At 36.5% G+C, this 25794-nt stretch overlaps 1 protein-coding gene across 2 annotated transcripts in view; it reads right to left on the reverse strand.

The window, feature by feature from the left end:
* DENND4C (DENN domain containing 4C) overlaps window positions 1-25794 on the reverse strand; it is a 130814-nt gene that overhangs the window by 76792 nt on the left and 28228 nt on the right. For both annotated transcript variants that reach the window (XM_055301978.1, XM_055301977.1), the window contains exons 2-5: window positions 16505-16826; window positions 9621-9873; window positions 8276-8345; window positions 6351-6520 (exon numbers count right to left, since the gene is read on the reverse strand). In XM_055301978.1, the coding sequence (XP_055157953.1) occupies window positions 6351-6520; window positions 8276-8345; window positions 9621-9873; window positions 16505-16809 (798 nt within the window). In that variant the 5' untranslated portion in view covers window positions 16810-16826. The remainder of the gene's footprint in view (window positions 1-6350; window positions 6521-8275; window positions 8346-9620; window positions 9874-16504; window positions 16827-25794) is intronic.

The raw sequence follows: 25794 nt of genomic DNA on the forward strand, positions 1-25794 counted from the left end.
TCATCTTTTCTTTTATGGTCAGTACTTTAAAAAAAATGTTAATTCCAATATAGTTAACATACAGTGTTAATTTCAAGTATATAATACAGTGATTCAGTAATTCCATATACTGCTCTTATCAAGAGTTGTTTATCAAGATAAGCATACTCTTAATTCACTTTACCTATTTCACTCATTCTCCTACCCACCTCCCCTCCGGTAACCTATATATATAGGTTTTATATATATATATATATATATATATATATATTATATATAAATAACATATAGATATTATTTATAGTTCTCTCATTGAAAGCAATAAATATAAATGAAAAATTTAAGATCTTTAAACACTTAAGAGTTATTAAATTTACTTTGATCAATAGAATTCCAGTATAAGATTTGAGTTTGTGGGGGATCCCTGGGTGGCGCAGTGGTTTAGCGCCGGTCTTTGGCCCAGGGCGCGATCCTGGAGACCCGGGATCGAATCCCACGTCAGGCTCCCGGTGCATGGAGCCTGCTTCTCCCTCTGCCTGTGTCTCTGCCTCTCTCTCTCTCTCTGTGACTGTCATAAATTAAAAAAAAAAAAATTGAGTTTGTTTGTACAAGAGAAACACTAGCATAGAGTGAATAAGGTTATCTAGGTTTTTCTAGGTTGACAAGTCCCTTGGCATATAATTTTTCATAATATTCCCTTACAATTCTTTGTATTTCTATGATGTCAGGTTTTATTTCTCCTCTTTCATTTCTAATTTTATTTCAGTCCTTTTTTTTTTTTTAATGAATCTAGCTAAAGATTTATCGATTTCGGTGATCTTTTCAAAGTACCAGCTTCTAAAAAAAAAAAAAAAAAAAAAAAAAACAAACACACGCACACAAAGTACCAGTTTCTGGTTTCATTGATATATATTACTGTTTGGGTTTTTGCTTTTTTTTTTTTTTTTTTTTTCCATTTCTGTATCACTTATTTCTGCTCTAGTCTGTATTATTTCCTTCTGCTGGTTTGAGTTTTGTTTGTTCTTTTTTGAGCTCCTATAGGCATAAGGTTCGGTAGCTTGAGATTTTTCTTGCCTCTTGAGTTGGTCTGTATTGCTATTTAAACTTCCCTCTTAGAACCACTTTCGTGGCATCCCAAAGATTCTGGAGCATTATGTTTTAATTTTTATTTGTTTCCGTGTATTTTCTGATTTTTTTCTTTGATTACTTGTTTGACCCATTCATGGTTTAGTAGCATATTATTTGACCTCCATGTATTTGTGCTCTTTCCAGGTTTTTTTCTTGTGGTTGATTTCTAGTTTCACTGCATTGTGGTCAGAAAAGATGCATGGTGTGACCTCAATCTTTTGGAATTTGTTGAGACTTGTTTTGTGGCCTGATATGTGATCTATTCAGGGTGTTCTTAGGTTGGGTGCATAATTATTTACAATTGTTATATCTTCTTTTTGGATTGTCCCTTTAATAGTGTCCTTCTTTGGAGTGCCTGGGTGGCTCAGTTAAGCATCCTACTCTTAATTTTGGCCCAGGTCATGATCTCAAGGTTGTGAGACCTGGCTCTGCCCTAGGCATGGAACTTGATTAAGATTCTCTCTCTCGGGATCCCTGGGTGGCGCAGCGGTTTGGCGCCTGCCTTTGGCCCAGGGCGCGATCCTGGAGACCCGGGATCGAATCCCACGTCGGGCTCCCGGTGCATGGAGCCTGCTTCTCCCTCTGCCTGTGTCTCTGCCTCTCTCTCCCTCTCTCTCTGTGTGACTATCATAAATAAATAAAAAAAAAATTTAAAAAAAAAAAAAAAAAAGATTCTCTCTCTCCTTCTAAAAAAAAAAAAAATACACACACACATACACACACACACACACACACGGGGGGGGGGGGGAGTCCTCCCTTGTCTCATTACAATCTTTGCTTTAAAGTCTGTTTTATCCAACAAAAAAAAATGCTACTCCTGATTTCTTTGACATCCATTTGCATGATAAATGCTTCTCCACTCCTTCATTTTCAATCTGCAGGTGTCTTCAGGCCTGAAATGAGTCTCTTATTGGCAGCATATAAATGGATCCTGTTTTTTTATCCATTCTGTCACACCTTTTCCTTTCATTGGAGCATTTAGTCCATTTACATTCAAAGTAAATTTTTTTAAAGATTTTATTTATTTATTCAAGAGAGAGAGAAAGGGCAAGCACAAGCAGGGGAAGCAACAGAGGAAGAGGGAGAAGCAGGCTCCCCCATCAAGCAGGGAGCCTGATATGGGGCCCAATCCAAGGACGCTGGGATCATGACCTGAGCCTAAGGCAGACGCTTATCAACTGAGCCACTCAGGTGCCCTCAAAGTCATTATTTGGATTACATAAATAGGTATGTATTTATTGCCATCTTGTTACTTGTTTTGTGATTATTTTTGTAGTTCCTCTCTGTTCCTTTCTTCCCTTGCTCTCTTCTTTTATGCTAAATTGGATTCCTTTTCTCTTTATGTTTGCATATCTATTACTGGATTATGATTTGTAGGTACCATTAGGTTTGTATACAACATCTTGTACATATAGCAGTCTCTATTAAGTTGATGGTCACTTAACTTTGAACTCATTCTTTATTGCTCTCCTCCCCATGTTTCAGGACTGTGATGTCATATCTTATATCCTTTTATTTTGAGTCCCTTGATTGATTTTCAGATACGTCTACCATTTTTATGCTTCCTACTTTTCTTACTTGTACTTATGTCCTCTCCTTTCCACTCAATGAGTACCATTTAACATTTCTTGTAGAGTTGGCTCACTGGTCACGAACTCCTTTAACTTGTGTTTGGGAAACTCTCTGTCTCCTATTCTGAATGATAGTCTGAATGATAGCTAGATAGAGTATTCATGGTTATAGATTTTTCCCATTCGGCACTTTGAATATATCATGCCACTGCCTTCTGGCCTGCAAAGTTTCTACTGAAAAATCTGCTGAGAGCCCATGGGGCTTCCCTTTTATGTAACTGCCTTTTCTCTTGCTGCTTTTAAAATTCTCTCTTTATCACTACTTTTTGCCATTTTTAATTGTTATGTGTCTTAGTACGGACCTCCATGGAGTGATTGTGTTGGGACTTCTCGGCACTTCCTAGATCTGGATTTCTGTTTCCTCCCCCAGATTTGGGAAGTTTTCAGCTATTATTTCTTCAAATAAATTTTCTGCCCCCTTTTCTCTCTATTCTTCTGGTATCCCTATAATGAGATTATTATTATGCTTTTGGAGTCACTGAATTCCCCAAGTCTATTCTCATTTTGCATAATTTTTTTCTCTCACTTGCTCAGCTTGATTACTTTTCATTACTCTGTCCTCCAGGTCACTGTTTCACTGTTCCTTCTTCTAATCTGCTATTTATTTTACCTAGTGTATTTTAATTTCAATTATTGTGTTCTTTATCTCCTAGTGGTTCTTTTCTTCTTTATAAATAGCCACATTGATGTCCTTCACCCTTTTCTCAAGTACAATAAGTATCTTTAGGATCACTATTTCAAATTCTCTATCAGGCATATTACTTATCTGTTTCACCTAGGTCTCTTGCTGTAGTTTTGTCCTATTCTTTCATGTGGGCATATTCCTATTCCCTCATTTTTTTCTGTCTGTTTCTATGAGTTAGGAAAGTCACCTAAATCTCCTGCTCTTGAAAATAGTGGGGACCACAAAGTTTTAACAAGGTGCATTCTAGTCCTCTCCCACAGGGGACATGCCTCCACTGCCAAGACCAACCATAGTGATGGCAAAGCGCATGTCAGCAGGGGAGGGGTGGTGGTATACACAGTGCCCATTAGTTTTGTGCTGGTCCTCTTCCACAGGGAGTGTGCAGGTGTTGCCAAGACCAAAGGCTCACCTGCAAAGTGCATGCCAGGGGGGTGATCAGTTTTAACAAGGTGTATGCATTCTCCTGGTAGCATGACTAGCCACTGCCACCAAGACCAAGGCCCCAGAAAGTACACTTGGTACTAGCAAGGTTTGTGCAGGTCTTCTGGGATAGGGGATTCAGGACCTGGACCAAGGCAGGCCTGGCCAGAGGGGCAGGATGCAGTGTCATCAACTTAGATAGTGAATAGTTCCCACAGGTGGCCATATTGTTTATGCTGGGAGGTGGGGGAAGGGAAACAGCAGCTTTGCCATTTGTTCTGGAGAAGTCCTTCAGAAAACCCTACCCCTCCAGATACACTCTGATCGAGTAAATAATTCTCCCTTCTCTATGCCCCAGGCACTTTTTGAACTGCTGCTTCTGTGCTGTATATCTGTGGAATGTTTGCTGTGCTAGCTCTTTAAGAGTGGAGACTCAGTTTCCTATCACTCACTCTGCTATCCTAGAACCTAGCCCACAGATTTTTAAGTTCCAGGCTTTAAGTCCCTCTGGTTCTAAGAACTCATGAAATTCAGCCCCTCTGGTTTTCAAAGCCAAATATTTGGGGATTCACCTTACCCATACAGGGTCTTCAGTGTGAGGGTCTGTTTCTCTCCCCTCTCTGACTTGGTGATGTCCCTCCCTTCCACAGACATTCCAGGCAGGTTCCTTTAGCTCCCAACCACTTCTTCGCCCTTCATATCCTCTTTCATGTGGCTTCTTCTCTACATTTAGTTGTGGAGTTTGTTCTTCCCATCTTCAGGTTGTTTTCTGGGTTATTTACAGTGATGTGAGTGTTACCTACATGTACCCACGGGACGAGGTAAGTCCTGCATCCTCCTACTCTGCTGTCTTCTGCGAGCAAAGTCTAGCTAGTACTTTCTATACATTGTTAAAATGATCTTTGCTTACTCCCTCCATTTTAGTATATTATTTGTCTTCTGATCCTCACTCTTGTCACTGAAAAATTAGCCAACAACCTAATACTCATCCCTTTAAAAACAAGTATGTCGGGATCCCTGGGTGGCGCAGCGGTTTGGCGCCTGCCTTTGGCCCAGGGCGCGATCCTGGAGACCCCGGATCGAGTCCCACGTTGGGCTCCCGGTGCATGGAGCCTGCTTCTCCCTCTGCCTGTGTCTCTGCCTCTCTCTCTGTGTGTGACTATCATAAATAAATAAACATTTAAAAAAACAAAAAAACAAGTATGTCTTTTCCTTCTGGTTGCTTTTTGTCTTTGGAGTTCCATGGTTTCACTATAATATAAACCTTTCTGCTGAAGGTTCAAAGTGTATCTTTAATCTAAAGACTCAATTTTTCATTAACCCTGGAAAAAAACCAACTAATAGCTCTTAAAATGCTGCCACTCCCTTTCTAATCTCTCCTTCTGGAATTCATTAAATATCCACTGGTCCTGCCCTGGGTGGCTCAGTGGTTTGGTGCCTGACTTTAGCCCAGGGCATGGTTCTGGGGTCCCCGGATGGAGTCCCGCATCGGGCTCCCTGCATGGAACCTGCTTCTCCCTCTGCCTGTGTCTCTGCCTCTCTCTGGTTCACATGAATAAATAAACAAAGTCTTAAAAAATATATGTATATATTGATTCTATCCTACATTTATAAACTCTTTTTAGATGTTTTTCTGTGCTACATTTGAGGTAACTTATCCCACACTTAATTGATTTTCCTGGCATGTATGTCTTATCTGCTGTTCAAACTATTCAGTGACTCTTTAATTTTGAGGACCATATTTTTCATTTCTAGATGTCTGATTCTCTTCCCATTTGGTCTACTCATTTCATAAAATAAAGTGTTCTTCCCTAATGTTTTGATGTCTTAAATCATTTCAATTATATATTTAATTTTTATCTTTCACATCATCATTGTATCAATTCAATATGTGCAGGGTCTAATTCAGCTTCATGTTGTATCTTGTTGATTCTTCCTATGGTATCTATGTCTTCTAATTTCTATTATAATCTCATCTTGAGGCTTTGAGGCTTGTTTTTTTTTTTTTTTTTTTTTTAGGCTTGGGTTTTGAGGGTATCTTTCCAGAAAGACTTTTTTTTAAGATTTATTTATTTATTTATTTTATTTATTTATGAGAGAGAGAGAGAGAGAGAGAGAGAGAGAGAGAGGCAGAGACACAACACAGGAGGAGGGAGAAGCAGGCTCCACGCTGGGAGCCCGATATGGGACTCGATCCCGGGACTCCAGGATCGCGCCCTGGGCCAAAGGCAGGCGCTAAACCGCTGAGCCACCCAGGGATCCCCCTAGAAAGACTTTTTATTTGCTTCTTAGAAGCTCCAGAGGTATCTGCATCCTGATACTAATTTTCATGGTATCTCACCTTGGGCACTATAGTGTAAATTTAACTTAAAATATATTGTGACCAAATAATCCTAACATTCTTTTTTTTTTTTAATCCTAACATTCAAATAAACTTACATCATGTTAATTATTTTATGGGATAAAAATATGGACAATATAGGTTTAATAAAAGAGGAAAAATATACCTTTTCAGCAGAAGAAGCTGTCAGGACAAAAGTTGAAAAAACTGGAAGTGGGTATTTGGTTTGAGGATCCCAACATTCAATAGTAGCTCCCATGGGAAGGCAGAAGAGAGGTACAGATTCTGAGAGTGGAAATGACTCATAATCTTCTTCTGGATATCTAAAAATTAAACCTTTCGGAGAAAGGAGACAATAATAAATTTTTTGAATAGTTATGTTCCCATAAATTATATGTGATATACATTATTGGGATATTTTAGTAGCAAATTTCATTAAAATATTTATGTGTGAAATTTCAACATAAATTTTTCTCTTGCCATATCAGAAATTTAAATAAAATAACCAGTTTACCCCTTATTTTTTACTTGTGAATTTACAGTTCATTGTAACATTAAAATGTACTAAATATACAAGTCAAAACTCTATTCAACAGGATCACCAATCTTAATATATTTTCTTCTACATACTACAACATCTTATAGAAAGTGGTAAGGAACAAACAGGAAAATTTACCAAGTATCTCAGTAAAAAATTCAGGGAAGGGGTGTTATATAATAATGCTAAGGCAACAGAAATTATCAGAGCCCTTAAACTCACTCTTGGGAGACCAGCAGTATAAAAACCATTCAGCATGAAAAGTAAATGAGACCAAAATCCTCTGGCTGAGTACAGAGTATGTGAGACCAATGATGCAAGAGCAGGGGAGCTTCTGGCAAGTATAACAAAGCCCCTTCAGAAAAAAGTAGCTACAAAGCATCAGTGCATTAGCCTCTGATGTCTCTAATATGCAGACCACCTCTAACTTAAACTCTTGAAAGTCAGTAGAATTCTGAGTCAAAATTCAGTGTGTAAAACTCTATATTCTAAAACATGTCTTTTCTCAAACACCTGAATACTTTCACAAAGCTTGTTTCTATTAGTGTTTCTTTTTTAAAGTGACACTTTCTCCACACATAGACATACATACAACTTAGGAAATGACAATCGTCACATTATAGCAATATTAACAGTATCACATATTAAAATGATACTGAAATTTGTAATTATTAGTTGCTGCCTTTATTTTTATATTACAAATTAAATGGTCTGATTTATTAGTATGAATGTCTTTAAGAAGATAATAAAGATTTTTCAGATATGGATGTGCCTGACTTCCCTGAAGCAAAACTTTATTCCAAAAATTGTGCATGATCAAAAAGTAACTGACACTGCTTCTTTTCACAAGGAAGTATTCCAGTATCTCTTCTATTTACAACTGGAGCATACCTGTATTTTCAGTTTTTATCCCACCATACCAGTGGGATGAAGAGGTCACACTTAAATCTTTACAGCCCTTGACACTTTACTGTGCAGTAAGAATGTGGCGATAGATTTCTCAAACACTTCATGGCAGAAAAGTTTCTCAGGCCCTCCTCTCCTCCATATAGCTGATTCTTTGCAACAAAGGAGAAAGGAAGCAAGTCCACCTTTCATGGCAAGTAACATGAGGTTTCAAATCAGACACACAGAGATAAGAGAAGGAAATATAAGAAGTAAAGATGCAGTTTGACACCTTTCTGATTGCCAAAATAAAAAGGTCAGAGAGAGTAAGCAGTTTTCCATTGAATAGTTAAAATCTATTAGTGTATACTAAAAGCTTGAATGTTCATTTCACAAATGCTTACCTGGAATGAAAATTTCTATTTAACAACATGTTTCAGGGAGAGGGTGTAATATTAATATATCTTGCAGTATATAATGTATTTAAGAAAATTTATACCTTTACATGCTAAAACTATAGATATAGATCAACCCCCTAAACTACATAAGGGAGCATATATCGTCTCCCCTATAATGTTAGGTGAACACTATGACCACTACACTAGAGAAACTAACCAAATATTAATATACAACAATGACTACAGTAATATTTTTTTTAATTTACTCACCAGCTTTATATGCTATTGCATTAGAAGCAGGCACAGACTTCTTATAACACAGAAATACACTGGAACCCCACTGTAAAATATAAATTATGTTTAAAAAAGACCAGAGTGAAAATAAATTGATTTTGTTGAATATCTTCTAAAGATTCTGATTATTCAGTGAAGTCTATTTAAAACATATTTATCAGAGATTACAGGGGCGCCTGGGTGACTTAGTTGGTTGAGTGCCCGACTCTTGGTTTCAGCTCAGGCATCTCAGGGTCCTGGGATCAAGCCCCATGTTCGGCTCTTAGCTCAGTGGGGAGTCTGCTTGAGATTCTCTTTCCCTCTCTCTCTGCCCTTCTCCCCATGTGTGCATATTCTCTAAAATGAATAAGTCTTAAAAAAAAAAAAGACTATAGACTATAATATAGCAAAACATGAAGTTCAGAACACTAAAAGGAGTAAAAACACACTGCCACAAAAATTAAACTGATAAAAAAGTTTCAAAAGTTTATAATGCTGTAACCAGACACTTTGAAAGAAACAGCACTAAGATGAGTGGCCCCTGGGGCCCAAACTAGATACTACGAAGAGAACTAAGGTACCATGAAGTCATTGCCTCCAGAGGCAAACTGTCTTGACTAATGGCCATGGGCATAGTAATCAGTCATCTTTGCCTACATCTCATTAAAGCTAATAATACTTCTATCTAAAGATATTTCTCAAAATAAATCTGACCCAATAGTAAACCTTAGTCTCATAAAACTATAAATCAAATGTATATGTTCAATGCTCTTGTTAATTAGAGCCCCTTTAAAAATAAGTATGCAAGGGGTGGGGTGCCTGGCATGCTTGGTAGAGCATGTGACTCTTGATCTTGGTGTTCTGAGTTCAAAACCCCATGTTGGGTGTGACAACCACTTAAAAAAAAAGTATAAAAAAAAACAAGTATGTAAAACTACAATAATTAAAATAAATAAATAAATAAATAAATAAATAAATAGGGAGTTCCCTATCTAGTCTCCCTACAGTTGTCCATGAAAACACTAGTGAAATACAAAAGCTAATAAAAACCTCTATTTTAGTGTGACACAAGCAATATTAGCAAATACCAAAAAAATTTTTTAAATCCCTGACTTTAAGTACTTATTTTCTCAATGAAATTATTCTAAAAATCATGTAGCTAAAAATCTTTAAATTTATTACAAATCATAAAAGTTACAGAGGTAAAAATAATATAAACAACCATGAAAATATAAACAGTAAATTATACACCCAATAATAAACAGGAGTCAAAAAATTATCCTCCACCCGGGAGTGGAGGACAGTACATATAAAACTGAAAATGAAACAACTGTATTCTTACCATTCCACAATTTAAATTTTTGTCAACTTTGCAGAAAGTATGAGGAGGGGTTTCTCCTTTACTGGTTACAATAACACAGATATCAGTTACAGCCAAAGAATTCTGGGGTCGAATTAGAGGAGCCCTCCGATAAGTGATAAAGATTCTTTGTGAAGTAGTTGAACTGTTGTTGACATTGGCACAGCGACCATAGGGTGTGGCTTGGATCACTTCACATCCTGGAATAAGCCTTTCTTTCCCTTCATATAAAACTCTGCAAGGCAGGGAGGGGAGAAATAGATAGGCAGATAAGAAATACATTTCAAGTTAATGCTGGTTTTCCTCTTGAAAACAAACAAATGGGGAGAGGATCCTCTACAGTTTCTCAAATCTTAATTGCAAACCAAAAGTAAGATTATTTCTTTCAGAATTATAGATCTCTTAACTACTATTTTTCAACAGCTGGAATGTAAATTTAAGAAGAGTAGTAAATAAGATCGAACAATTTGATTTTTTTATTGTTTATTACAAAAAACACATGAAATAAGAAAGAGGCTACACCATAAACATCCTCAACTTGATTCCTAGATCAAGAATTCAGATGTTTTAACAAAATTTTCCTTCATAATTCCTGTCAAATTTTCACCTTTAAAAATCTTTTGAATCTCTAAAACATAAAGAAACTAGAGATGAGCTAATAAATAAAAAGACATCCCATGGTCATAAATATGAACACTTAATATTTGGTAAGATGTCAATATTTCCCAAAGAAATCTAAAGAGTCAACACAATTCCCATCAAAATCCCTAGGCGCTATTTTTTTGTAGAAATTGGTAAATGAGCCTAATGTTCACGTGGAGATCCAAAGAACTCAATATAGGCAATTTGAAAAAACTAGAACAAAGTTGGAGGACTCACATTTTTCAAAACTTAATACATTTCAAAACTTAATACAAATCTACTCATCAGCACAATGTATTACTACCACCAGGAAAAACATTCGGGTCAATGAAACAGCACAGGCAGTGCAGAATTAAACCCGTACATTTATAGCCAATTAATTTTGACAAGAGTGCCAAGATAATAGGAAAAAAACAGTCTTTTCAACAAATGGTTCTGGAACAACTGGATATCAAATGCAAAAGAAAAAAGTTGAAGAAAAAAAAAAAGAAAAAGAAGCTGGATCCCTTCCTTACACTGAACACCAGAAATGATATCAAACACTTAAATGTATGAGATGAAACTATAAAACTCTTAGAAAAAACAGGAATAAAAACTTGTGACCTTGGGTTTGACAAACCCTTCTTACATATGATACCAAAGCACAAGTGACAAAAGAAAAATTTTTAAATTGGATTTCATTAAAATAAAAAACTTACATGCTACAGGTGATACCATCAATGAAGTGAAAAGACAACTCCATGGAATGTGAGAAAATATTTGCAATCATTTATCTAATTAGATAAATATAGTATCCTTTCCAGAATACATAAAGAACTCTTACAAATCAATATAAAAAGATAAACAACTTAAAAATGGACACAGGGCTGGCAAAGATATATGGGAATTGTCTATATTATCCTTAAAAACTCTTCAGTAAAACTAAAATTATCTTGGGATGCCTGGATGGCTCAGTGGTTGATGTCTGCCTTCGGCTCAGGATGTGATCCCTGGGTCTGGGAATCAAGTCCCATATCGGCTGCCTGCAAGGAGCCTGCTTCTCCCTCTGCCTAATGTCTCTGCCTCCAATCTGTGTGTGTGTGTCTCTCATGAAAAAAAATTTTTTTTTTAAAAACCCAAACTAGGGATCCCTAGGTGGCGCAGTGGTTTGGCGCCTGCCTTTGGCTCGGGGCGCAATCCTGGAGACCCGGGATCGAATCCCACATCGGGCTCCCGGTGCATGGAGCCTGCTTCTCCCTCTGCCTGTGTCTCTGCCTCTCTCTCTCTCTCTCTGCGACTATCATAAATAAAAATAAAAAAAAAAACTAAAATTATCTTAAAATAAGACATCTTCTTTCATTGTTTTTTAAGTGGGCAAAGAGTGTAAATAGGCATTTGTCCAAAGAAGATATGGCCAAAAGCACATGAGAAGAAGCTCAACATATTATCCATTAGGGAACTGCAAATCAAAACTACAATAAGATACCAATTCACATACAATTGGAGAGCTATAATCAAAAAGACAGATAATCACAAGTGCTAGTAAGGTAAGAGCACAGATAAATTAGAATCTTTATACAAAGCCAGTGAAAATCAACGGCTTTGGGAAACAGTCCAATGGTTCCTCAAAGGGTTAAACAGAATTTCTATATAATTCAGCAATTCTATTCCTAGGTATATACCCAAGAGAAATGAAAACATACATCTGCACAAAGAGTGGTATGCAAATACACATATAACAGCATTGTTCACAACAGCCAAAAAGTAGAAACGATCAAATGTCTATCAACTAATGAAGAGATACATAAAATGTGCCATACCCATATACAGAATACTGTTCAGCAATAAAAAGCAATGAAGTACTAGGTAAGCCTGGCTGGCTCCATCAGAAGAGCATGCAACTCTTGATCTTGGGTTCATGAGTTTGTGTGTAGACAGTACTTAAATAAATAAACAAACAAACAAACAAAGGCAATGAAGTACTAAAACGTGGTACAACATTGATGAGCATTTTAATCATGTTAAGTGAAAGAAGTGTGACAAAAAAGACCACACATGATCCATTTACATAAAATGCCCAGAACAGGCATATCTATAGAGATAAAAAGTAGATTAGTAGTTGCCCAGGGCTAGAGGGTGGAAAGGGACATGAGAGAGTGACTGCTGATGAATACAGGGTTTCTTTTTAGAGGGATGAAAATATTCTAAAATTAGCTGTGGTCACAGCTGCACAAATCTGTGAATCTACTAAAGACGAATAGATGAGATGGATGAATTCTGTGATATCTGAATTATATCTCAATGGAGGGGCACCTGCATGGCTCAGTGGTTGAGCATCTGCCTTCAGCTCAGGTTGTGATCCAGGGTCTAAGAATCGTATCCAGCATTGGGCTCCCAAGGAGCCTACTTCCCTTCTGCCTGTGTCTCTGCCTCTCTCTCTCTCCCCCTCTCTCCCATGTATGTGAACACACTCTCTCACTCTATCAAATAAGTAAAAATTTAAAAAAAATCAATGAATCTGATAAATGGAGGAAGAAGTAATGAATTTGTGATTTTTTTATCTTAATAAGCACATCTGACACATAAAATAATATACTGTACATTTATTTGTTTTTAAAGATTTTATTTATTTATTTGACAGAGAGAGTGTGTAAGCAGGGGGAGAGGCAAGAGGGAGAAGCAGAAGCAGGCTCCCCGCTGAGCAAGGAAAGATTCACATCCTTTCGATTATGACTGTATATTGGGGTTTGGGGAGGAGGATATGAAAAAATGGCCTTTAGAGACTAGCTGACTGTGAACATTGAAGCCTGAAACAGAAGTTAAGTCCCTGGCTTGATGCCTGTCAACTGACATGGATATTACCAAAATTTTACCCTATACCCATCCTTCTATGGATATTACTTATCTTCTTAAGAAACTCATAGAGAGAGGGACACCTCGGTGGCTCAGTGGTTGAGGGTCTGCCTTTGGCTCAGGGCGTGATCCCGGAGTTCCGGGATCCAGTCCTACATCAGGCTCCCTGTATGGAGCCTGCTTCTCCCTCTGCTTGTGTCTCTGCCTCTCTGTCTCTGTGTGTCTCATGAATAAGTAAATAAAGTCTTAAAAAAAAAAAAACTCATAGAGAAAATGAAAAGAAGTAACATAAAATCACTGCATGTCCTGAATTACTCCTCTGCAACCAATAGTCTGTGTTTATCCCCTTTTTAACCTCCAATGCCCCTTTTCAAAGGAAAAGCCCCTTCCAATAAAGGCTAATCCAGTCACCTGTGCTATTGACATTATCCCTTCAATCTATTTTATAATTTTATTCTATCAGATATCTCCTTACTCCTATATTTTCACCCTACATTTCCATTGGTTTCTCTCCTTCAAATAAAGATGTTCAAGGTTATCCTCTAGAAGAAAGTTAAAAAACAGCCTGTGACTCCGTATTGCCTTACTTCCCAGTTTTTCTTAACCGTTGCTTCTGGGGATTTTGTTAAAACACGATTCTGATTCAGGAAATTTGGGGCAGTGCCTAAGATTCTGAATTTCTAAACTATTCCCAGGCTCTACAGACGATACTGGTTCAAAGACCACATCTTGAATAGCAAGGTCCATAATTATCTTCTCTTTCTCTTAAAGTCAAGCTTTCAAAAAAAAAAGCCTCTATTAATCCAATTCCAATCATTTCTCAACCCTTTCTAGCCTGGCTCCTGTCCCTAATGATCCTATAAAGCTGTATGGCCACCATCCTAACTGTATTATTGACTTGAAGGAAAATCAGAGAGCTAAACAGGGTGGCCAATATTAAAGAAGTTAAACGCATGCTGCATAAAGGTTAGTAAGATAAGGATAAATCATCCTTTGACTTTGGAAATTTGAACTTAATGAGGACCTTAGGACCATTTCACCAGAGCTCTACTGCAAAAGTAGAGGAGGTGATAAGCAAAACAGGTGGTGGTCAAAGGAAGCAGCACACTCCCTGCCTTAATAGCTGAACAACTATTATCAGAAAAACCAGCAACCATAAAAACAACAACAAAACTTCATGGAATAATCAGGGAAATTTGGATAGATGATGCTATTAAGTAATTGATCATTTCTACAGCGTGGTATTGTCATTACATTAAGAGATTCAACATAGGGCAGCCCGCTCAGCTGTTTAGTGCTGCCATCAGCTCAGGGGGTGATCCTGGAGACCCAGGATCGAGTCCCACGTCAGGCTCCCTGCATAGAGCCTGCTTCTCCCTCTGCCTGTGTCTCTGCCTGTCTCTCTCTGTGTCTCTCATGAATAAATAAATAAATAAAATCTTTAAAAAAAAAAGAGAGATTCAACATAAGAAAAATCAATGTAATATGCCATATTAATAGAAAGAAATACCTGCGTGATCTCAATTCACAAAGAAAAGGCACTCAAAAAAAAAATCCAACACACTTTCAGGATAAAATCTTTCATAAAATCAGAAATAGAAGGGATCTTTCTTAATATGATAAATGACATTTATGAAAAACCCACAGCTAACATCATATTCAATTCCTGAAAGCTTTGCACCTAAGACCAGGAATGAGCCAAGGATGTCTGTTTTCACTACTGCTATTCAACACGGTACATTAAGTTCTAGACTGAGCAAGGAACCAATACAACAAACTGCAAAGGAAGGAGTAAAACTAACTCTATTTGCAAATGACATGATCCTATATATTTAAGAAACTGCCAAATGGCTGAAAGAAAGCTAGTAGAGTTAACAAATGCAGCAAAGTTGAAGGGTATAAGACTAACACATGAAATTAAAATTCAGCTGTGTTTGTATAAAACAGCAATGAACAATCCATAAAGGAAATTAAGAAAACAATCCCATTTCTAATGGAATCCAAAATAATAAAATATGTAGGAATAAAATTAATCAAGGAGGTGAAAGACTTGTACACTAAAAACTACGTAGCATTGATTAAAAAAAATTAAAGACCTAAATAAAGGGAAAGATATCTCATATTCATAAGTTAGAAGACTTAATTGGTATAAAGTTGGTAGTACTCCCTAATTTGACCTATAGATTAAATGCAATCCCCACCAAAATTCCAACTCCATATTTTACATAAATGGACAAGCTGATCCCAAATACTTCCTAAGATGCTTTCAAATACCTATATGTTTTTACTAACTGATGGTAATTATAATACATGACACATATACTTATTGACGTAATAATTATAGGTATTCTAAAAACACATTTCATTTACAAAAGAGGATCGATGTAGACATTTTTGGAAAAAAAGGCTTTTACAAACAATGTGCTTCACTGGCTTTGGACTAGATACTAAATGCCTCATAAGAACTACATTCATGGGATCCCTGGGTGGCACAGCGGTTTGGCGCCTGCCTTTGGCCCAGGGCGTGATCCTGGAGACCCGGGATCGAATCCCACATCGGGCTCCCGGTGCATGGAGCCTGCTTCTCCCTCTGCCTATGTCTCTGCCTCTCTCTCTTCCTCTCTCTGTGACTATCATAAATAAATAAAAATTAAAAAAAAGAACTTTAAAAAAAAAAAAAAAAAAAAAAAAAGAACTACATTCATTCAGGGATCCCTGGGTGGCACAGCGGTTTGGCGCCTGCCTTTGGCCCAGGGCACGATCCTGGAGACCCGGGATCGAATCCCACGTCGGGCTCCCGGTGCATGGAGCCTGCTTCTCCCTCTGCCTGTGTCTCTGCCTCTCTCTCTCTCTCTCTCTGTGACTATCATAAATAAATAAAAGTTAAAAAAAAATTAAAAAAAAAAAAAAGAACTACATTCATTCTAAACTGTAAATACCTCCTCCTTCCTAGGACTAAAAACCACACAGTACAATTTAAAAAAAAAAAAAAAACAGGAACGTCCCTTTTTTTAATGAGTTCAAGGCTTCACAAAACCTCATCACATAGCCTACTTATAAGTAGCTCCTTAAAAATATAGTCTTTTATTATAGCTTCTTGTTCTTTTATGTTTAATTAATAAGCTTATCTGGTAAGTACAAGAGAAATGGAATCACATTTCAGGCTTTAATGCCTTCATTTCAATATTCTTTTGAAAGGAAATGATCTAATGATTCAAGTACAATGCAAAGAAATCCAGTAAGGGTAGATAGAGATATGCAATATCTTACTACACTTCATCCTGAAGTAACAAAGAGTAATAGAACTATAAAGGATTTCAGATTTCTATTCCCATGCACTTTAAATAAATGTTATTTCCTGCACTTCAGCAAAAGAAAATAAGTCGCCATACCCAATGTCAGTAAGGGGTGGTTTATCTCTTGCTCTCTTATAACAGAGGAAAAGTTCTGGGCTTTTCAGACTTCCATAGTTCAAATTTGCTTGGAGAGCTGATGGAGTGGCTTCAACACAAGTGTAACCTTCAGGTACTGTTTCCCCAGCAGATTTGTTAATAACTGCAATGTCTGTAATTGGAGCTTTAGGCCCAGTTGACTTAGTATCTAAACGATTTATTTCTTGATCCAAAAGAGTAGATGTGTCAGTGAGACCTGCCACAACAAAGTAGTCAGTCACTCTTGGCCCTTTGTCTTCTATCATGGCTGCTATTATATTTCCTAGAAGAAGAAGAAAAAAAAAACATCATTTAAATAAACATTTTATCTTGACTAAAATCGAAATATTCCTGAGTTAACAGTGATCAACTAGCACACTTCCCAGCTAGATTTAAAATCATTGTTGTCCTTTTGGAGAAGCAACCTATTTTGGTATCATCTTGTCAGCTTTTACCTGCTACAAAGTACAAGTTTACAGCATCAATTCATTTGTAAAGTAAGAATAATCAAACTGTCAGAGGTGGGCTATGGTGCTTTCCTTTCAGCAAAATGCACTTAAATGAACAATATTCAGACGACTTAAAAAATCATTCTCTTTTAGGTTACAAAATTCCGAGAGCTAAGCTTCATATTTAAACAAATGAATTGAGTTCATCATGATTAAGTCAAGGTCTAAGACAAAAATAACAAATAAATAAATGAATGAATGAATGAAATAAACAAATCAAACTAGTCTCTCAATCCAGTTAGGGGTCTGTCCATTCTGTTTAAAAAATTTTATGGGAACACCATGGAAACTAAGTAAGTTTAGGAGTAATTATGTATTTCCTATATAAATACCAAATAAAGCATAAAATACCATAACCAAAGAAGACAAAATTATATAAAACACATATTAAGAGACTTAGGTACTACATGGTAGAAACCCAGTGATTATGAACATTGAAACAGATTTTTATCATCTCTAACTAAACTCAGCACCTCTAAAAATAAAATGAAGCTTCTGAAGTTTTAAATATTTCCATGGATTTTCTATACTTTTTAAAAACAACCTTATTTAAGTATAATTTACATACAATAAAATGTACAGATATAAAGTACAGATTTTCATAAATACATATACATCTGGGAAATCATTACCATAATCAAGATAGTAAACATATCCACTGAAACCCCAATCTGCTTTCTATCATAGTTTTTAGAAATGATATACATGGAATCGTATGTATTTTTTTGTCTATTTTTTTCATAATTTAGATCACGAAATTTTACGTATATATAATTATTAAAGATTCATTCATGCTGCTGTTTATAGCAGTAGTTCATTCCTTTTTATATTTTTAAAAAATTTTTTAAGTAATCTCTATACCCAACATGGGGCTCAAACTCACAACCCTGAGATGAAGAGTCTCATGCTCTACCGACTGAGCCAGCCAGGTGCCCCTCATTCCTTCCTATTGCTAAGTAGTATTCCATTATTGAGTATACCACAATATGCTTACCTATTCACTTTATTAATAGACATATGGGTTATTTTCAGTTAGGAGTTATACAAATAAAGCTCTCATAAACACCCATGTATAAGCTTTATATACATAAGCTTTCATTTACCTTAGGTCAATTCTTAGGATGAAAGGACTAGATCACCTGCTAGATATATTTAGTTCTAAAAAACTGCCAAATAGTTTCCTAGAATATAACATTTTATATTCTTACCATCAGATTAGGGCTCCAGTTGTTTCACATCCTCTCTAAAGCTCTATACTGTCAATCTTTTAAATGTAGATACTCTAATATGTTTATAGTGATACTTAATTATCATTTTCATTTGCATTTTAAGTAGGCTCCACAACTAGCATGGAGCCCAACTCGAGGCTTAAACTCACAACCCTGAGATCAAGAGTTAGATGCTTAGCTGACTCAGCCATCCAGGCGCCCCCTAATTTGCATCTTTCTAATGACTAGAGAAGTTAACCATCTTTTCATGTGCTTATTTGATCCATATTTTTTTTTTCAGTTAAATTTGTGTTCAACTCTTTGCCCATTTTCTACTTGGGCTGTTTGTTTACTCATTCTTCAGTTGTTTTATAGGTTTTTTTTAAGGTTTTATTAGAAGACCTACACATGGTCAACAAGCACATGAAAAAATGCTCCATATCACTTGTCATCCGAGCAGTACAAACCAAAACCACAAAGGGATACCACTTTACACCAGTGAGAATGGCTAAAATTAACAAGACAATAAACAACAAATGTTGGCAAGGATGTGGAGAAAGGGGAACCCTCTGCACTGCTGCTGGGAATGCAAACTGGTGCAGCCACTTTGAAAAACAGTGTGGAGGTTCCTCAGGAAGTTAAAAACAGAGCTACCGTACAATTCAGCAATTGCACTACTGGGTCTTTACTCCAAAGACACTGATGTAGTGAAACAATGGGACACCTGCACCCCAATGTTCATGGCAGCATGTCCACAAGTGCCAAACTGTGGAAGGAGCCAAGATCTCCTTCAACAGATGACTGGATAAAGAAGATGTGGTGTGCGTGCATGTGTGTGTGTGTGTGTGTGTGTGTATACATATACACACATACACGTATATGTATATACACACATTCCATATAAGTGTATAAATATATATAAAATATATATATAAATATTCCATATAAAATAGAATATTACTGGGGATCCCTGGGTGGCTTAGCGATTTAGCGCCTGCCTTCAGCCCAGGGCATGATCCAAGAGTCCCAGGATCAAGTCCCATGTCGGGCTCCCTGCATGAAGCCTGCTTCTCCTTCTGCCTGTGTCTCTGCCTCTCAATGTGCGTCTCAAATAAATAAATAAATAAATAAATAAATAAATAAATAATAAATATTTTTTAAAAAAAGGAATATTAGGCATCAGAAAGGATGAATACCTCCCATTTACATCAACATAGATGGAACTGGAGGGTATTATGCTAAGTGAAATAAGTCAATCAGAGAAAGGTAATTGTCATATGGTTTCTTTTTTTTTTTTTTTTTGTCATATGGTTTCACTCATATGTGGAATATAAGAAAGAGTTGAAAGGGACTATAAGGGAAGGGGGAAAACTGAGTGGGAAAAATTAGAGAGGAAGACAAACGATGAGTGACTCCTAACTCTAGAAAACAAACAAAAAGTTGCAGAAGGGGAGGAGGGTGGGGGATAGGCATTTACGAGGGCATGTGATGAGATTAGCACTGGATGTCATATGTTGGCAAATTGAATAAAAATTTTAAAAATATACATATTTTTAAAGATTTTTTTTTTTTTTATTTTAGAGAGAAAGGGAGAGAGCTTGCATGCTAGCAGTAGAGGGGCAGAGAGGGGGAGGAAAAGGAACAAGCAGACTCTCTGCTAAGCATGGAGCCCCATATGCGGCTCAATCTCACAACCCTGACATGACCTGAGCCAAAACCAAAAATTGAACGTTCAGCAGACTGGGTCACCCAGGCGCCTCACTCTGGAGTTTTGAAAGTTCTTTATATATTCTATAGAAAAATCATCTATCAGATATATGCTTTACAAATATTTTCTCCCAATCTATCACTGTTTTTTTTTTAACTCTAACAGTACCTTTTGAAAAGCAGAAGTTTTTCTTTTTGATGAAGTCCAATTTACCAATCTGTTCTTTTATGGGTCATGCTTATGATATATTTAAGAAATCACTGCCTAATCTAAGGTCACTAAGGTTTTCTCCCATATTTTCCTCTAAAAGTTTTATAATTTCAAATTCTACATTTTGGTCTATGATCAATTCGGAGTTAGTGTTTGTATCTAGTGTGAGGTATGAATAAAGAACCAATTTTTACATATAGATATCCAATTTTTCCAGCACCACTGGTTGAAAAACCTAACTTTTCTCCACTGTTATGCCTTTGTACCTTTATTCAAAACCAACTACTCAATGTGTTTTATATTCACCTCTGGATTCTTTATTCCACTGATCTATCAGTACTAAATAATTTTGATTACTGTAGCTTTATGATAAATCTTAAAATCAGGAAGTATTAGTCTTCAATCTGTTCTTTTACAAAATTGTTTTGATTATTCTATTCTAGGTCCTTTGTGTTTCAATAAGCATTTTAGAATCAGCTTATCCATTTCTTACCCCCCCCCCAAAAAAAAAGCCTACTAGGATTTTAATCAGAATTGTGGGGATCCCTGGGTGGCGCAGCGGTTTGGCGCGTGCCTTTGGCCCAGGGCGCGATCCTGGAGACCCGGGATCGAATCCCATATCGGGCTCCCGGTACATGGAGCCTGCTTCTCCCTCTGCCTGTGTCTCTGCCTCTCTCTCTCTCTGTGACTAAAATAAATAAATAGATAGATAGATAGATAGATAGATAGATAGATAGATAGATAGATAGATAAATACATACATACATACATACTCTAAAGAATTGTGTTGAAACTATAGGTCAGGGGCACCTGAGTGGATCAGTCAGTTAAGCATCTGCCTTTGGCTCAGGTCATAAATCTGGAGTTCCAGGATCCAGCCCATCATCAGGCTCCCTGCTCAGCAGGGAGTCTGCTTCTCCCTCTGACCCTCCCCCATCTCATACTCTCTCCCTCTCAAAAAAATAAATAAATAAAGTCTTAAAAAAAATCTAGGTCAATATTGAATCTTCAAAACCACAAACAAGGTTTATCTCTGCATTTATTTAGATTTGTAAAAATTCCTCTCATCAATGTTTTATGGTTTACCAGCATCTTTCATATCTTATCAGATTTTGCTTAAGTACATAATGCTATTGTAAAATAACACCATTTCCTTTTTAGCTCAATTTCTAATTATTCTTTGCTACTACACAGAAATATAATTGATTTTATATCTTGATCTTATACAATTTTCATAGTTGCCTAAAGGTTGTAGATCTGGTTTTGTAGTACCACCAATTTTCTACATTGATAGTAATGTGTCTACATATAAAGACAATTTTATTTCTTTCCAATATAGATGCTTTTCATATCTTTTTCTTGTCTTACTGTACTGGCTAGAACATCCAGTAGAGTGTTCAAAAGAAATGCTGACCAAGAGGATATACAAATGATCAATAAGCACATAAAAAGCTGCTTAGCATCATTAGTCAGAGCAGCATTATTCACAATAACCAAATGATAAAAACCCAATATCCATCCAAAAGATGAATGGATAAATAGAATATGATATATCTATACAACAGAATATTATTCAGTCATAAAAAGGAATTGAATTTTGATAAAAGCTGCAACATGGTTGAACTCTGAAAACCTCATGCTAAGTAAAATAAGCCAAAAAGACACAGAAGGCCAAATATTATATGGTTCCTATATGAGGTACACTGAATAAATTCAGAGAGACATATAAAGTAAAGTAGAGGTAACCAAAGGCTGGGAAAGGGGAGAATGAAGAGTTATTGTTTAATGGGTACAGGGTTTTAAAAAATGGGTACAGGGATCCCTGGGTGGCACAGCGGTTTGGCGCCTGCCTTTGGCCCAGGGCGCGATCCTGGAGACCCGGGATCGAGTCCCACGTCGGGCTCCGACGTGGTGCATGGAGCCTGCTTCTCCCTCTGCCTGTCTCTCTCTCTCTCTCTCTCTCTATCATAAATAAATAAAAATTAAAAAAAAAATGGGTACAGAGTTTATGTTGGGGATGATGGAAAAGTTTTAAGCATAGCAGTGGCAATGGTTATACAACACTGACAATGTATTTAATGACATTAAAGTGTACACTTAAAAATGATTAAAATGATAAATGTTATGTATATTTATCACAATTAAAAAAAGAGATAATGTATCAACAAGCCTCTCTCCATATGAACGTTCTGGGCTTCAGTTATGTTATAGGATAATCTTCCAGATTCAGCTTTCTAGATCAGAGTATATAAACTCATGTATAAATATTATTATATGCTACCTTCTTGCCTTTTGAAAAGAATGCCAATTTACCATGGCAACAATATTTCTATGGTCCAAAGGGTGTTACAATTGTACTTATGTTTATTGTGTTAGAGTAAAATTGGTGTAGAGAGATTGTTTTAATATACATTTCTGTGATTTTAAAAAAAAAAAAAAAGGGAGGGCACCTGGCTGCTGGCTGGCTCAATCAGTAAAGCATGTGACCCTTGATTTCGGGGTTGTGAGTTCAAGCAGACATTATTTTTTTAAAAATCAATAATTTTTTTAAGAGAAATGTTGGGAGTAGACATCTTCCATTTTGCTAATTTTATGGGGAAAACATTCAGTCCTTTATCAGTAAGTATGATGTTACTTATAGGTTTTTCATGAATGCTCTTTTATCAAGTTAAAAACGTTCCTTTCTATTCCTGAGACTTTTATCAGGAATAGATGTTAGATTTTATCACACACTTTTTCTGCAGCTACTGACATGAAACATCTATCTTTAACATAGTAAATTACAGTGATTAATTTTCAAATTATTAATACTGCATTCCTGAAATAAACTCCATTTGGTCATGATATATTATCCCTTCTATTTGCTAAAATTTCATTTGAAATTTTATATATGTTAATGAAAGATACTGGTTTTAGGGTTTTGTTTTTTTTTTTTAAGATTTTATTTATTTATTTATTCATGAGAGACACAGAGAGGCAGAAACACAAGCCAAGGCAGAAGCAGGCTCCATGCAGGGAGCCCAATACGGGACTAGACCCTGGTATTCTGGGATCACGCCCTGAGCCGAAGGCAGACACTCAACTGCTGAGTCACCCAGGTGTCCTGCCTTCTTATACTTTTAATATCTGTAGAATATGTAGTGACGTCAACTCTCTCATTTCCAATATTAGTAATTTGGGTCTTCTTTTTTCCTGACCAATCTGGCTAGAAATTTATCATTTTACTGATCTTCTCTAAGAGCCAGCTTTTGGTTTCATTAATTTTCTCTATTTTGTTTTATAATTCACTGATTTCTATTTTGATCTTTATTATTTTCTTCCCTCTGTTTATGCAAAATTTAATTCACTTCTTTTTCTAGCTTCTTAAGGTGGAAACTGAGGTCACTGATTTGAGATCTTTCTTCTTCTTTATTGTAGGTATTTAGTGTTATAAGTCTCCAAGTAATGTTTCAGTGGCATCCAAAAATTTATGTATGTTGTGTTTTCTTTTCATTAAGTTCAAAACACTTTTTAATTTCCCTTTCTTAAAGTATTTTCTTTGACCAATGGATCACTTAAAAGTATATTTTCCAGTTTCCAAATTTTATACTTGGGAATTTCCCAAGAATCTTTGGTCATTAATTTCTAATTTAATTACACTGTGGTCAAGGCAGCCTGGGTGGCTTAGAGGTTTAGCGGCGCCTTCGGCCCAGGGCGTGATCCTGGGGACCCAGGATAGAGTCCCATGTCGGGCTCCCTGCATGAAGCCTGCTTCTCCCTCTGCCTGTGTCTCTGCCCCTCTCTCTCTTTCTCTGTGTTTCTCATGAATAAATAAAATATTTTTTTAAAAATTACACTGTGGTCAGAGAATATACTGTGAATGACTTGAATTCTTTTACATTTACTGAAACTAGTTTTATGGCTAAGAGTATGGCCCATCTTGATAAATATACCATGGGTACTTCAGCACTTTAGCATGTGTATTCTGTTGTTGAACAGAGGCCTCTACAAATGTCAATTGAGTATGCTAACAGTGTTGTTGAAGTGTCTACTATATCTTTGCTGATTTTCTGTCCACTTGTTCTATATCAAGAGAACAATATTAAAATCTCTGACTAGGGGTAGCCTGGGTGGCTCAGCGGTTTAGCGCCACCTTCAGCCCAGGAGGGCATGATCCTGGAGACCCCGGATCGAGTCCCACGTTGGGCTCCATGCATGGAGCCTCCTGCTTCTCCGTCTGCCTCTCTCTTTCTCCCTCTGCCTCTCTCTCTCTCTGTCTGTCTCTCATGGATAAATAAATAAAATCTTTTTAAAAAAATCTCTGACTATAATTGCACACTTGTCTACTCCCCCTTTCATCTCTTATCAGTTTTTGACTCATGTATTTTGAAGCTCCATTGTTAAGGGCATAAACATTTAGAATTGCTATGCCCTTTTGATCAACTGACCCCTCTTTATCACTATGAAATGGCTTTCTCTATCTCTAGTAAAAATTACTCCGCATTAACAAAAGCTTTTGAGAACATTAAAATATTTATAAAAACTGATATAATTAAATTTCATTTTCCAACTATTGCTAAAATAATATTTCAAAATCAATTTCATTTCACCCTACTGTTAAGAATGGTATACATTTTGGGCAGCCCGGGTGGCTTAGCGGTTTAGTGCCGCTGTCAGCCCAGGGCCTGATCCTAGAGAGCCAGGATCAAGTCCCGTATCGGGCTCCCTGCATGAAGCCTGCTTCTCCCTCTGCCTGTGTCTCTGCCTCTCTCTCTCTCTGTCTCTCATGAATAAATAAATACAATCTTAAAAAAAAAAAAAAAGAATGGTAACATTTTAATGAATGAATGCTGTCAACATCAACAAAATGTCAATAACTTCAATCTACAAAGCTAAATGTACTTTACACAATTCTCTCACCTGTAACAAAAAGATTTGTTTAAGGCTTCAAAAATACCTTGTGTTCCTTGGTGTTCCAAATCATGCAGAATGAATGGTGAATGTCATTTAAACCACAATGAGAGTGCAGTTTTATCAAAGTTATTTGCTGCATTTAAGCAATTTAAAATAGTGCCTTGGTAAATCCATTTAGAAAGCATTATCAACATGAGCTAAACTAGCTGAGTCATGGAATTACAAAATTGCAAAAGTCATTTCAGACAAAATCAGTTCCTTTTTCAGACCACAAAGCAGTGTAATTCTCTACTATTTCACCTGCCACTGAAAGTTTTGTAAAGAAGGAGGGTTGTAAAGAAAGGCTGCAAACACAAATGCCTAAAGGGGTCAAGCAGAATATAAGAGTCGTGGGAACTAGACAACACTGGCCACCACTACTAGTCAGATCTATCCAATTGTTGCCAAACGGACTTGGCAAAATCAGAATTTCTTTTTTGCCTTCTTTAGAAAGCCAGAAATCAGGATTTTTATGTAAATCTCCAAGTTTTAAAATATTGGCAAGTAATTCAGATTTCTTGTAAACACTACCAAGTTCAAACAAAACACATTAAGCTGGGTGTATCCATTCTAAAGGTTAAATTAAAAGTCTACAAAAGAACAGTTTCTAAATTCCATTAAAAATTTTTTGACCTGGTTAAATACCTACCTCACTATTAATAATATATGAGCCGAGCCGATAAA

Source organism: Nyctereutes procyonoides, unplaced genomic scaffold (genome assembly GCF_905146905.1).
Source record: "Nyctereutes procyonoides isolate TBG_1078 unplaced genomic scaffold, NYPRO_anot_genome, whole genome shotgun sequence".
Classification (NCBI taxonomy): domain Eukaryota; kingdom Metazoa; phylum Chordata; class Mammalia; order Carnivora; family Canidae; genus Nyctereutes; species Nyctereutes procyonoides.